Below are 14,107 nucleotides of genomic sequence, written 5' to 3'. Positions count from 1 at the left end.
AGAAGGAAATCCAGAGCCCCAGCGAGGATGAGGCGTGAGGTGTGCAGGAAGCTACTGACTCAGCCCTTGCGCTGTAAACAGCCAGGCTTCGGGGTGTCGGTCTCGTGGACAGACCAGCACCGTGGAGCACATGCGGCCAGGGAGAGGCCACCGGGAAGTGACTGCTCTGAGCCACGGTGTTTAATGGCCGCTGGGGCACGGACTCTAGGTTGGAGATTTCAAATAACGATGCAGGAAGGAGGCTGGCAGCCAGTGTTAACAAATGCTTCCTTCTTCCTGTGACGTGGAAGGCCACTTTGCATCGTTGCCCCCTTTGCGGCTGAGTACACTGAGGTTCAGAGAGTCCATCCATCGCCCAGGCTGGAAACAGATCTGCTGGATGAACCCAGGCTGGCTCCCCGCCTGGTCCTTCCTGTGTGATGCTCAGACAGGTGATCAGAGTTTACTGAGGCCCTCAGACTGCAGGCAGTGAAGTTGCTTTTCGTTTCCCCATGACTCCCTTCCACTTTCCTGCTCCAAGACATCTCGCGTCCCGCCATTTCTTGGAAGGCAGGCCCTTGTACGAGCTGTCTCCCCTTTGGAAGGTGACGAGTAACAAGACTGATGGGAGGAGGCCCAGGTCTTGGGGAGACTTTCTCTTTAGGCCTTTCTGGATCATCTCCCTGGTTAATGTTATTGGTGGTGGTGGTTTAGTCGTTAAGTCGTGTCCGACTCTTGTGATCCTGTGGACTGTAGCCCACCAGGTTCCCCTGCCCATGGGATTCTCCAGGCAAGAATCCTGGAGTGGGTCACCATTTCCTTCTCCAGGGGATCTTCCCCACCCAGGAATCGAACCCAGGTCTCCTGCATTGCAGGCAGATTCTTTACCGACTGAGCTATGAGGGAAAGCCCTGGTTAATGTTATTATTTATATACTAATTCTTGAGGTTAGCCTCTTATAAGTGATGAGAAACTGCTTATGCTTTGAGACTAGAAAAGGGTGAGGGAGCTCCCTGGAGGCCCAGTGGTTTAGACTCTGCATTTCCACTGCAGGACGCACAGGTTCAGTCCCTGATCAGGGAACTAAGATCCCCCAAGCCACACGGTGCAGCCAAAAAAAAAAAAAAAAAAAAGAGGGTGAAATAGCTTTTCTTGTTACGTCACAGATCCCGAAAAGAAAATTGTGGGATGGTTAATCCTGGGGCTTGTTTGCAAGGATGACTTAGAAGGGGAGATGGTAGCCACCTCACTTCAGGGAGAGATTAGGATTAGTGTTTCATCAGGGCCTTGATTTGTGATGGCTCAGATGGTGAAGAATCTGCGTACAATGCAGGAGATGAGGGTTCGATCCCTGGGTCAGGGAGATCTGGAGGAGGGCATGGTAACCCACTCCAGTACCCTTGCCTGAAGAATCCCATGGACAGAGGAGCCAAGCGGGCTACAGTCCGTGGGGCCGCAGAGAGCTGGGCATGACTGAAGTGACGGAGCACGCATGCCAAAGGAGGGGTCCATTTAAAGCACTCCTAAGTAGGAGCCCTCACGACTGGGGTACAGGCCCCGTCATCCTGACCATTGCCCCCAGCTCTGCACGGAGCCCTGGCTTTGAGAGGAGGCCATCGATATGGAAGTGCCCCTTGGGCGTTTCCGATGTCCCCTGTTCTGGAGCTCACCTTCCTCTGAGACTCCCTCCAGACTGGCTGCCTCCTGGGGTTAAGTAACCGGGGAGACTTGTCCCAGGACTGTCCCCCTAGGCCCCCTGCTGTCCTGCGACTGTTCCCTCCCTCAGACCCTTCCCCCGTCGCTGGGCGCACAGAGACCCCCCCCAACACCCAAGGGTCTTGGCCTGCGCCTCGTTTCCTCAAACCCCTGTTCTCTCCTGGAAAACCAGAACCTTCTGAGGAATGCAGGGTTCAGGTGCGTCTGGAGGTGGTCAGCCCAAGAGCGTGTGCGAACTGCAGCTGTGAGGGCTGACGGTGCCCCGACCCCCGTCCTGCTTGGTGGGCGGCGGGCTGCTGTTATCCGAGCGTGGCTCTTGGCTCTCTGCGTAGGAGGCCACAGGTCTCCGAGACTTAGGCAGCTCACTGTGACCCTTATGTCTCTTCCGGTGGAATAAATGAATCTCTGGCTCTTTCTCATCAGCCAGTGAACACACAGGGCTCCTGGTGCCCAGGCTTGGCCTCACAGGGGACACAGGACGGTCATCATGGTGACGGCCCTCCGGTGGCTGGGTCTCAGCTTGCCCGTGTGACCGTGTATCACAGCAGCTTTATGACAGAAGATGCTCTTTCTGTCCCTGTGTCACAGATACGGGAAGTGGCCTGTGTGCCTCCTAGAGTTACACGTTCTCGCATGGTTTGAGTGTTAGGGCTTCCCTGGTGGCTCAGCTGGTAAAGAATCCTCCTGCAATGTGGAAGACCTGGGTTTGATCCCTGGGTTGGGAAGATCCCCTGGAGAAGGGAAAGGCTACCCACTCCAGTAATGTGGCCTGGAGAATTCCATGGACTGTATAGTCCACGGGGTCGCAAAGAGTAGGACATGACTGAGCGACTTGCACTTGAGCATCAGCTGAGCATAGTTTCTGCCTCCTCGGAGGCTGGCCAGGGATGGCCAGGCCCCCAGCTCAGCCCAGCTCCTGTCCTGGTTGTTTTCCCGTCCGTCCTGGGGCGTCCACGTCTCCCAGCGCTCCCGCCCTGCTCTCAGCCTCCCTCCACTCAGGGCCCCCTAAGGAGGGCCAAGTACTTTAACTCCGCTTTCTGCTGGTGGGTTTAAATAGGCAATCACAGCAAGACAATTAAACAACAGTCCAGAGGGCATCTCCCTGCTCCGCCTCTGCTCCGCCTTTAATTCATCCGCTCTCTCTTATCGATGCTGATGCTGGGGGCTCAGCGAGGCGCCGCAGGCTCTGCGTCCGTCCAGGTGGCCCCCCACCCCCCAGGCTGTGGGACCCCTCGGGTCCAGGGCTTCTGCCCCCTACGTCCACCTGGATTTCGCTCATCCTGGGAGCATCCTGTGGGCTCTGCGTCCGTCCGGGCGCCCCCCACCTCCCTGGACTTCGGGGACCCCTCGGGTCCAGGGGTTCACCCCCCGACATCCACCCAGGCTACGCTCGTCTGGGGAGCATGCTGTCAGCTTTCTGTCCTTCTGGGCGCCCCGCCCTGACCCCCCAGGCCATGGGACCCCTTGGGTCCAGGGGTTGTCTCCCCACGTCCACCCAGGCTGCACTCGTCTGGGGAGTGTGCTGTCGGTTTGACATCCGGCTGGGTGGGCCTCCCCCGAGCCTCGCTGCGGCGGGCTTCCCTCCACATCTCCCTCGTTTCCAGCTGCGGGTGGACGCAGGGCCCCTGGGAAGAGCCGGCCCGCCGCTGGGTTCCCAGTCCATTTCTGTGCCCTGGGGTGGGGGAGACAGCTTCCTTCATTGACTGTAAACAGGCCAGGGGGCAAGGTCACGGCTTGGGAAGCTCAGAGCGGCATTGCTGGACCATATTCCCTGCCTTCTCCGCTGGCCTCTGGCATCCCTGTCTGGTCTCCGGCACTGCAGCGTCAGTAGGAGAAACGAGGGGGCCGCACAGGTTCATGTAGATTCAGCTTGTTCTATCACCCAAGTAATAACGCAGTGTCGTCCCTGAGTTGCCCTTCCTCCCTGCACCGGCTCACTTGAAATGTCCAGGATGCAGAAGCCTGGGCCAGATCTCTGTGTCCTTCTCCAGGGCCTTCTATGAGCAAGCCTCCTGGCAGCCAGCTCCTTCTGGGGCAATGCCCCCCGAGTCTGCCCTCCCTCACCGGGCCTGGTTCTCCCCTCCTGGAGCCCCCCAGACAGCTCTGCCCTGGGGTCCATGTGCTCTGCCTGCTGCCATCGTCCTGGCTATTTGCACTCAGTCCATTGACAGCAGCCGCTGACCACCTCCCTGGCCGCTTATGGGCATCAGCTCCCGCTCTCTGTGTGCTGATGAAACCAGCCTCTCATGAGGTTTGGGAAACAGCCGGGGGTTGAGGGGTTTGGAAGAGTCTTGACTGATGTTCAAGCTGAAACTCCAATCCTTTGGCCACCTGATGCGAAGAACTGACTCCTTGGGAAAGACCCTGATGCTGGGAAAGATTAAAGGCAGGAGGAGAAGGGGATGACAGAGGATGAGATGGTTGGATGGCATCACTGACTCAATGGACATGAGTTTGGGTAAACTCCGGGAGTTGGTGATGGACAGGGAGGCCTGGCGTGCTACAGTCCATGGGGTCGCAAAGAGTTGGACATAACTGAGTGACTGAACTGAACTGGCTCTGCCACTTGCCAGCTTGTGATTCTGGGGAATCCATTTAAGGCTTTTGGCGCGTAGAGGGGACACAGTTTCCCTGTGGAGATGGGCATTGCAGGAGATGTTGGTGGCGACAGCCCTCACTGACACACTCACGTCCCGTGATTGCTGTGCAGTCAGCGGGTCCCACACTCTGCCTGGCAAGCCGACTTCCCCAGGCCCGGAGGTGCCCCACGCTGTACCCATGCCGGAAGTGGCATCTCTCCTGCCCCCGGCACCTGGCTGGGCCCGAGGCCCTCCTCCCTCTTGCCCCATGGTGCCCACTGCCCCGCCTTCCCAGTGTAACCTTTGGCCCCAGCCCTCCTGCTGTGTCCGCAGCCGACCAGAGCCCCTGCCCAGCCCGGCTCCCAGGCCAAGTCTGATGCCCACTTGTCCCTCCACCCCAGCCGATGTGCCAGCCGGCTCCTTCTCCCCGTCCAGCCCTGGGAGCTCATGCTTTCAGCCCGACTCTGAGACCCCCTCCTTCCTGCCGCCTGGAGGTCCCCGGGGCGCCAGGACCCCGTCAGCTCAACCCACGGGTCGCTGTCTCTCGGGGGCCCCAGCTGCAGACTGCAGGCATCTGTCCCGTGCCTATATCCCTACTGCCCGGCACCCACCTCAGACCCGGGCATCTACCTTCTTCCTCCTCGTTCACGGGGAGTGTAGCAAGGCCTTGGCAGGCCTGGCTGGCAGCGCCCAGCTGGCCCCAGCTGCAGGCACCCCGTCCCCCCTGCCCCAGCCGCTTGCGCTTTTCTGGCTGCAGTCAGTCCAGCAAATGCAGGTGCAACCCCGGCCGTGTTTTCTAGACTGCCACCTTTTCTGGACACCGAGGGTCTAAATGGCACCAGATCAGGCCCCCCTTGGTGTGCAAGGGGGTCAGAGGAGACGAGACAGAAAGAGAAATACAAGATAGAACCGTCTCGAAGCTGCTTGGGTGCCCTGCCAGGCCCAGCCTGCGGCTGTCCTCGGAACATTCTCAGAAACAATGCCTTCCCCCTCCTTGGGGACTCTGTCCCGTGTCTGGAAAAATCCTCTAGCTGGGGTCAGGGCAGAGTCAACGGAGCAGCTGAGAAAATGTAAACACACTTGGTCTTCTTTGTGGAATCCCTGGTGACCACTCCTGTGAGGACGTGTACTGGAGAGCCGGAATATTAAAACATCAAAGGGCGTCCTTTGGGGACAGTTTCTCTTGGCTGGTTTCCAGGTGAGGGCCGTGGCCGGGGAGCCGGCGGGACAGAGGCGTTTAGTGCAGGGCTGGGCATCTGCAAGTAGGTTTCTTCTCATGCTTTGGAGACTCTTGATTCCAACAACCTTCCCCTTTTCCTTCCCGAAAAGTTTACTTCTGTCCCTGGCTCTGGCCCTGCTCCCCGGGGAGGACCCAGATGGAGAGCTGGGCGCGCTGTCTGCACCCCACCGCTGGCCCGGTCTGCAGGCTCTGTCTCCGCGGCCCCCGGCCTGCACCCGCCTTCTTCCGCCTTCCCCTTTTCTGTTTCATCGTGCGTGTGGGAAGGCCGTGGCTCTGTCTAGCCATGTGACTGGGGGTCCTTCTGTGTGGTCAGGTGGTTGGGCTGCTTCTCAGTTCCCCTTGCGGAGGCTGTGGCTTCTTTTTCTTCTCGGTTTGTGTGCCCTTGGGCTTGCCTGGTCGTAGCGAGCCTGTGACATTTGCTGCGGCCCGCCTTGGGGCCACCTGAGGACAGCTTCCCTAGCCTCTGCCTGTAGGTGTTCCCTGGAATGCGCAGGTGCCCCAGGTATTAATGCCCCAGGAATGGCCTCAATCCCTGAGGACAGATGCCCGCTTTCCTTGCCCCTCATAGGGCAACACGCGACATCTCTGGTCCCCAGTAACCTGCTCGTGGATGCCTGCCTTGGCTTTTATCTCCTCCTTGTTTCTTATCCCTGCTCCCTCACTCTTATTGTCTGGGATTACTCCCCAAAGAAACAGCTTGCACCCCAAAGCTTACAGGGTCTGCTTTTGAAGAGATGAAGTCAGGGCCTGGCTCCCACTCTTCCCTTTCAACAGCTGCAGCTCTTACTTGAACCCCCAACTCCTTGGACTGGAAAAGGGCACTTCCTGTCCCACCCCCCAGCCCTAATCCCCTTGCTTGATTCTCCATAAACCTTTCTCGGCATGACGCCACAGCTAACGCTTGCATTTGAAAGTCACAAAATGGTCAGGGGATCGCTAGCTCCATATACCAAGAGCTAATTTCTCCCCTGAAAGCACTTGCCGGCTGCCTTTTCCGATGGCTTCCTGAGTCAGGGAAGTGGACCGAGAAAGTAATATGGGGTGGGGACGAGGTACAGCCCAGCATTGGTTGTTGGAGAGCCGGGTGGCCGGTTGTGAAGACGCGCAGCCCAGCGTTGGCTGTTGGAGAGCCGGGTGGCCGGTTGTGAAGACGCGCAGCCCAGCGTTGGTTGTTGGAGAGCCGGGTGGCCGTTTGTGAAGACGCGGGCCCTCCTTCCTCATCGATTCCAGCCCCTGGATCGCTCGAAACGGCCTGCCCGTCGGCATCACTGTTGCTGACAGCAAAGTCTTTGGCCCAGAATTGCTCCCTGAGGTCTCTGCTGGCGCTTACTCAGGTGGGGCTGTGGAAAGACTCCCTTTGTCCCAGAATACAGTCGTCCTGTGAGATAACTTGAGATGCTACGTGGAGAAACGTTTTTGGTGTGAAAGTGCCTCACCATTTGCTCCTGTTTGTGGCAAATGGTAATGGTGTCCCTTATGGTCGTGAAGCTCCATTTCCTGTTTAAGCACACTTATATAGATAAAGGAAAGTGGATCCATTTTCAAAGGTCATGTATTTGGAGACTGGAAAACTGGGAAATAAACATGGGATGCAGTGTCCCAGAATGTGGGGTCCAGGCAAGGTGTCTCCTACAGGGAGTATGTGGGTGTCCTTTATCCTTTTTGCTAATGTCAGCCATTGTTTATGACCTTTAGAATATTTCTTTGGAAGGAGGGTGGGGATTTTCTTATCTGAATAGATATTTTTGGAAACCAAAGCATGTTCCTGAGTGGCCTGTGTAAGCAAAGCTTTTTAAGCGGGGTGAATTCTTGGTTGCTCGACTAAATGAGTAACACAAAAATAGACCTTCAGCCTTAGATTGAAATTCCAGGTATTTGCTTCCGGAGGCTGAGGCTGCTCACTCGTGGCCGGCTGCACGTAGGGCGGGAGGCAAGGGTCAGCTGCCGGGTGGCAGTGAGCATCGATTTTTACAGAGCCCAGCCATAAAGGAAGGCCGGGGAAGCTGCGCCTTCCTCTCAGGGCCCATTGGCCTTTGGAGCAACCTTATCACTCCACGCAGGAACCCTCATTTACTGCAGCGTATTTATTTTTACATTTCTTTTACATTTCTTGATTAAGGATTATGCATTCGGCCCCGGGAAACACCACTGCAGTTTATAAATAGTGAATTCAGGGAGGTGCAGAGTTCCTGGAATTACGGCAGTATTTTTGTTTTTATGTGCCTCTGTGCATTTCCTTTAAAAAAAAGAAAAAACAGATCCACTCTTGCCCCAAAACATCTGCTTTTTCTTCTAAAATACCCCTTTGTATGAATTTCTAGAAATGTCTACTATATCCTTCTTTCAAACACCTAACCATACAAATTGATCCCAGCTAACAGCTGTTCATCATATGTCATATTCAGAACTGAGTCCTGTTGACTAAAATGCACAGCGAGAGAGTTGTGAGTTAAGTTTTATTGGGGACAGAATGAGGACTTAGCCTGGGAGACAACATTTCCAATAGCCCTGAAAAATGGCTCCAGGGAGGTAGGAGGAGAGGTCAGTGTAACATACGATTTTTGTGAAGGAGATATGTGTGGTCAGTCACACCTTTTGGTAGAGGCTTGCTGCTAGCCACAAGGAGCAGATGTCACCAGTAACGATTTTAGTCCTTTTCTCGATTTGAGGAGATACAAGAATTAGGCTCATAAAATGCTCTCTTGAAAATACCTATCTAAAGGCTTAACCTGCCAGTTTTTCTCAGAGCACAGAGTACCCCTTTCCTGGTCTCCGTTCGGAATGTCTCTCGGGGTATTGAAGGTCCGTGGCTGCAGTGGCCGAGGACTTCATCCTCGTGGGTGCAGATGACAAGGGCCAGCTTTCTGTTGGCAGTCCCTGTGGGACTTGGCCTTTGAGGTCCGTGTCACTTTCAAGGCTGCCTCCCGTGCTGCTTGGGTCTTCTTGTTAGGCAACATGCAGCCTAGCAGAATGCTGGCTTGTGATGCCCTGCCTGCAGGTTCCCGTTAGATCGCATCCAGCCCGGTAAGGAGGTTTGTCACTGTTTAACCTCCCGTCTCCCGTTCTCTCTATGAATCCCCGCAGAAATGGAGATCTTTGCCCTTTTCAACAAACCGAAGAGCCATCAGAAATGCCGGCAGTATTACCCTGTCACCATTCCTCTCCGGGTCTCCAAGAACGGCCCGACGGTCAGCGGTCTGGACGCCAACTGGCTGGAGCACATGAGCGACCACTTCCGGAAGGGCGGCGTCCTGGTGAATGCGGTCTCCTCGCTTAGCTTGGTCCACGGTAAGGACCACATCCCCACCCCACCCCCCATCAAGTGGCCCTCCTGAACTCTGCTTCTCACGCCTGTCATCTCAGCCCACCTTCAGAACCACCCTCCCCCAATTCGAGTAAGTTCCGAGGGTTTGATTTCAATTCACACATCTGGAGGAGTCGTCCACAAAAGCCCACACCGGTGCTCACCCAGCCCCTCCAGGAGTCAGCCAGGTCTATGCTAACACCACGGAGAAGGGGAGGGGCAGTTTCATTTCATCATGCTGGCCTCCGTTGAGATTGCTTTTAAAGGCTTTTAAAGAGATTATTCCTGGGGTTTGTTAATTACCCCCTAGGATCCTGCCACTCTGAAAGTGCAAATTGTTTGTAGACATCATTACAGTTTGAAATAACAGTAGCAGCACCTTGGAATTAACAGCAGAGGAGTGAACTAAACAGCTGGGTTTCTGTAAACTCCGTCAGGATGCACGCTGCTCCCGGGTCTCACTGCACCCAGCGGCCCTGCCGGTAATGGGTTCTCTCTGGGGGTTTGCTGCTCAGGCAGCAATATTGGTGTCAGCTCCTCTGAGGCAGAGAGAAAGCTTGCCCCAAAGCCCCAAGCAAAGAAGGAGTTTTCAAGCTAACACGAAGGTGGGTTGAGTCGCTAGGGTGCATCGAAACCCAGAGACCATTTGGGGCGTGGGGCCAACCTGCCAGCGCGTGTGGATCTTGAGGGCTGCCAGTCAGCAGGATTCTTGAGCAAGTGAAATGTAAAGTAACACCGAATCCATTGATCCCAGTGAAACCTGGCAGGGGGCACTGACATTGAGCAGTTTTCTCTCTAAAAATTGGCAGAGTCAGGAACAGAGATTGGATTCTGTATTATTTGCAATCCTTAAGCTGCTAGCAAACATCCCTGGAAGAGGCATCAGTCTTAATTCTGAGTGTCTGTGCATGTAGTCATCCAAAACCTTAAGAACGTTGTCGAGTACGAGCCAGTCTTGTCCAGTGCAAGTCCTTTGCCACTGCCTAAATAGCAACGTCTAATGGTAACGAGTCCACGGAGCAGCAGCAGGCACTGCATAGTATCTTGGGCCACGGCCACTTATGGATGGACGCAGGATATAAGATAGGAGATGAGTGGGCCACTGGGACTTGAAGATGTTCTGTATCTGTGCCACCAGCCACGAGTGGCCACTGACCACTGGAGATGTGGCAAGTAAGACTGAGAAACTTAATTTTTAATTTATTTAATTTTTATTAGTTTCCATTTCAGTAGCCATATGAGGCTCTCAGCTAGTGTATTAGACAGTGCAATTCTAAAGCATATTTTTTTTTCTTTTTTAAATAACTATTTGTTTTCACTGCGCTGGGTCTTCATTGCTGCGTGCAGGCTTTTTCTAGTTGCAACAGGCGGAGGCTCCTCCTAGTTGGGCTTCTCTGGGTGTGTGGGCTTCGCTTGTTTCAGAGCATGGGCTCTAGGGTGCGCAGGCCTCAGTCCCTGTGGCTCGCGGGCCTCGGTCCCTGTGGCTCGCGGGCCTCGGTCCCTGTGGCTCGCGGGCCTCGGTCCCTGTGGCTCACAGGCTTAGTTGCCCCACAGCATGTGGAATCTTCCCAGACCAGGGACAGAACCTGAGTTCCCTGCCTTGGCAGGCGGATTCTTAACCACTGGACCACCAGGGAATTCCTAGAGTATTTTTCATTAATACAACTAAGGAAGAGTCAGTTCCATCCCCTGGCGACAAGGTCAGTAATCTCCCTGGGCACCAGGAGGCTTCCCTAGGCCCTGGCAGAGTTCTTGCAAGCTCGGGGCTGTGCTGGCTGGCTGGAGACACACCATCCGACCCCAGGGCACGTGCTCAGAGCAGACGGTTACAGCCTCGTTCACTGGCGTTGGAGGGCCCAGCGGGGACCCTTTGCCTCCTGCTTCCGCAGGGACACCCCGTCATGCCTCTCCGGGCACGCAGCGACGGCTCCTTTTAGCTCCTCCTGGGCCCAGAGAGGCGCTCTGTGGCTACGCATGGTTTTAAGTCTCCGCCTGGGAAACCGAGGGTTGGTTGTACTAGCATCTTAAAGATGGGCAGGGAGGCATGGGGGCCAGGAGCTGCCCGGGCAGCCGCTGGGCCTGCTCCACCCTGGGGGGAACTGGGGCTTCGGAGGGGAGGTTTTCTCTTTGGCCCTTTGCCTGTCAGGGGCCAGCCAAGCCCCGAGAGAAGACACCGCGAACACGAAAGTCTGTGCAGCCTTCAGTGCCTGTCTGGCTGTCGAGCTTCAGCTGTCCAGGCTGCGTTCTCACCTCCACTCCTCCCCTCACCTCATTCTCCAGCCTTGAGTCCAGAAACAGACAGCGCATGCAGTCTTTCTTCACATCTGACTTGAGTGTTAGAAATGCCGTTACAGCCTCCCTTGGCTTCAGCTGCATGAAATCCAGCCTTCCCGCCTTGAAGACAGAACATGAAATTTCCTCTGGCACATGAGCAGGAAAGGAAGCCTTGCGCTGAGCCCGAGGCATCTCCACAGCAGGGCTGCCCTCGAGTCCTGCTCCCCCGGCTGCGTGTCCCTGTCCCTGGAATGCGTGCAGACTCCTCACATCAAAATGAATCTAAACCCACTCAGCATTCAGACAGGCTTTCTTCCTGACGTTTTTGATGGGGTGGGTGGGGGGTGACCTGGGAGCAGAACTTACTGGGTGAGGGAGTTTCTGCCCTGGAAAAGCCCAGGCTTTCCGTTGGCCAGGGAGGAAATATGTTCTTTTCCCAGAATTTAAAAAAAAAAAAAAGGCAAGCTAATCATCATTATAAAAGGAACCTATTTCTAGTAGGATAATTAGTGTCCTTACAAATAAACCTGGCAGAGCTGGGAGCACGTCTTTAAGCTGTTCGCCATCTGGGAAAAAAAGCACCAGTCTTCTGAACTGGATATTTGTGCTTCAAAATATTTTCCACAAAGTTATAAAATGCCTGAGAACTTTGTCCCATAAATTAGGTGATGTTCAGCTCAAAAGAATCCAGCTCAGTTCAGTTCAGTCACTCAGTCGTGTCTGACTCTTTGTGACCCCATGAACCACAGCACGCCAGGCCTCCCTGTCCATCACCAACTCCTGGAGTTTACTCAGACTCATGCCCCTTGAGTCGGTGATGCCATCCAACCATCTCATCCTCTGTTGTCCCCTTCTCCCACCTTCAATCTTTCCCAGCATCAGGGTCTTTTCCAATGAGTCAGTTCTTCACATCAGGTGGCCAAAATGTTGAAGTTTCCGCTTCAGCCTCTGTCTTTCCAATGAATATTCAGGACTGATCTCCTTTAGGATGGACTGGTTGGATCTCCTTGCAGTCCAAGGGACTCTCAAGAGTCTTCTCCAACACCACAGTTCAAAAGCATCAATTCTTCAGTGCTCAGCTTTCTTTATGGTCCAACTCTCACATCTGTACGTGACTACTGGAAAAACCATGGCTTTGACTAGACAGACCTTTGTTGGCAAAGTAATGTCTCTGCTTTTTAATATGCTCTCTAGGTTGGTCATAACTTTCCTTCCAAGGAGCAAGTGTCTTTCAGTTTCATGGCTGCAGTCACCATCTGCAGTGATTTTGAAGCCCCCCAAAATGAAGTCTATCACTGTTTCCACTGTTTCCCCATCTATTTGCCATGAAGTGATGGGACCAGATGCCATGATCTTAGTTTTCTGAATGTCGAGCTTTAAAGCCAGCTTTTTCAGGAATCCAGTTAAGACTCCTGTTTTTGAGTCTTTACCTCACAGTACACGGAAAGGCTTGTACTGTCCTCGTGTTTGAGCCTCTGTTGTGCCTCCCAGGCTCCTCTCCCGAGAACGAGCAGATGTCTTGGGCTGGGGAGGCTGTGCTCTTGTCTCTGGGGAACTTCCAGTGTGGATGAAAGGGGCACCTAGTGATGGTCCCAGGGCCCTGGCAGTTCCTGCGCGCTGGTGCATTCTCAGCAGCCCGCACGGCAGCTCCTCTGGCCTCGGGTACTGTCGTCGTGTCTGTAGAGATGGAGGCACAGAGAGGTTACGTTGTTGCTGTGGGTCCTGGCCACTGATTGGCAAGAAAGCAGTTGGAAGAAGGGGAGAGGAGAGAGGGAGAGAGGAGGCGGCTGCCCTGGCTAGGGGTTGAGCCCTTGGGGAGAGGGGAGCTGCCCTTGGGGAGGAGGGAGTCCCTTGGATGCTCAGACGGCAGGATGGTCAGGCTTGCAGAAACACTGCAGCCAGTGAGATGAAGGCCAGAGTCCATGCTTCTCGAGGGTGGGCGAGGCCGGCGGGCTGACCCTCTGTGGAGCTGGCAGCCGCTGGTGACTTGGGCGGGTACCAGAAGTCTGGGGTAGGGAGACCCACCCAGAGCTTGTTCCCACCAAGGGGTCCCAGGCCTGCGGAGTCCCTGCCGCCATCACTGGGGGAGGGGCCGCCCTCACTGGGGGAGGGGCCGCCCTCACTGGGAAGCGGCCGCCGCCCCTGTTCTTGCCTGACCATCGCCTCCCTTTGTCCCCCCGGCCCTGGCCTTGCTCTGCGTCCTTCTTGCCCTCCCCTTGGCCTCGCCCGTGGCCCTGTCCCGGCCCTCCCCTGTCTGCTCCCTGACCCCCTGACCCTCTCTCTGCCCTCAGCCTCTTCTCCCTGCCCTCACCCTCATCCGGCCTCTTGCCTCTGGCAGCATCATGTCTGTGTAGCCTATATGTACTTGTCTCCCATCATTTCTAAAATGTCCTTTGCAGCCTGTTGTCCAAACCAGATTCCAGTCCAGCAGCAAGTGCCACGTAAGGTGACCACATTCTCAATTCTCTTTGACCTGAGACAGTTGTTCTTCAGGACCCTGCCTTCTTCAAATTAACCTAGCCCCTCAGACTGTCCCGCATTCTGGATTTGTCCAGCCAGTGCCTCATGGTGGTGTCTTATTTCTCCCATTTCTGTCGCCTGTAAACTGGAATTTAGTTCTAAGACCTTGATAGATGAAGCACTTAGGACCAGGATGCATTCCGGATGCTGCCGTGCTTGAAAAGCTCTGTCACATCGGGTGACACGTGGTACCTGGACGGCCCTCCTTTCCTGCCTCTGAAGTTTGGGTTTTCCTTAAGACTCTCTGATGCCCCAGCTTCATGTCATCCAAATAACGTTTGGTATTTAGACCACATTTTTGATGCCTAGAATAAGCCAGATTGCCTTATATTTGCAAAATACATATGTAAAAAACATGTGCATATTCCAAATAAAATATACATAGGGACACATACTGTAGGCAGACATATTTTTTTACCTTTTTATTTTGCACTGAGTGTAGCTGATGAACATATTTTTTTACCTTTTTATTTTGTACTGAGTGTAGCTGATGAC

At 54.7% G+C, this 14,107-nt stretch overlaps 1 protein-coding gene across 1 annotated transcript in view; it reads left to right on the top strand.

Annotated features, from left to right (window-relative positions):
- Positions 1–14,107, top strand: part of RFTN1 (raftlin, lipid raft linker 1) — a 231,821-nt gene that overhangs the window by 158,067 nt on the left and 59,647 nt on the right. Inside the window, exon 6 of the mRNA XM_055570000.1 lies at positions 8,599–8,802. Within this exon, the coding sequence (XP_055425975.1) occupies positions 8,599–8,802 (204 nt within the window). The remainder of the gene's footprint in view (positions 1–8,598; positions 8,803–14,107) is intronic.

Source organism: Bubalus kerabau, chromosome 2, assembly GCF_029407905.1.
Source record: "Bubalus kerabau isolate K-KA32 ecotype Philippines breed swamp buffalo chromosome 2, PCC_UOA_SB_1v2, whole genome shotgun sequence".
Lineage (NCBI taxonomy): Eukaryota > Metazoa > Chordata > Mammalia > Artiodactyla > Bovidae > Bubalus > Bubalus kerabau.
Note: the sequence above shows the minus strand (reverse complement) of the source record. Positions and strands in the feature narration are given on the sequence as shown.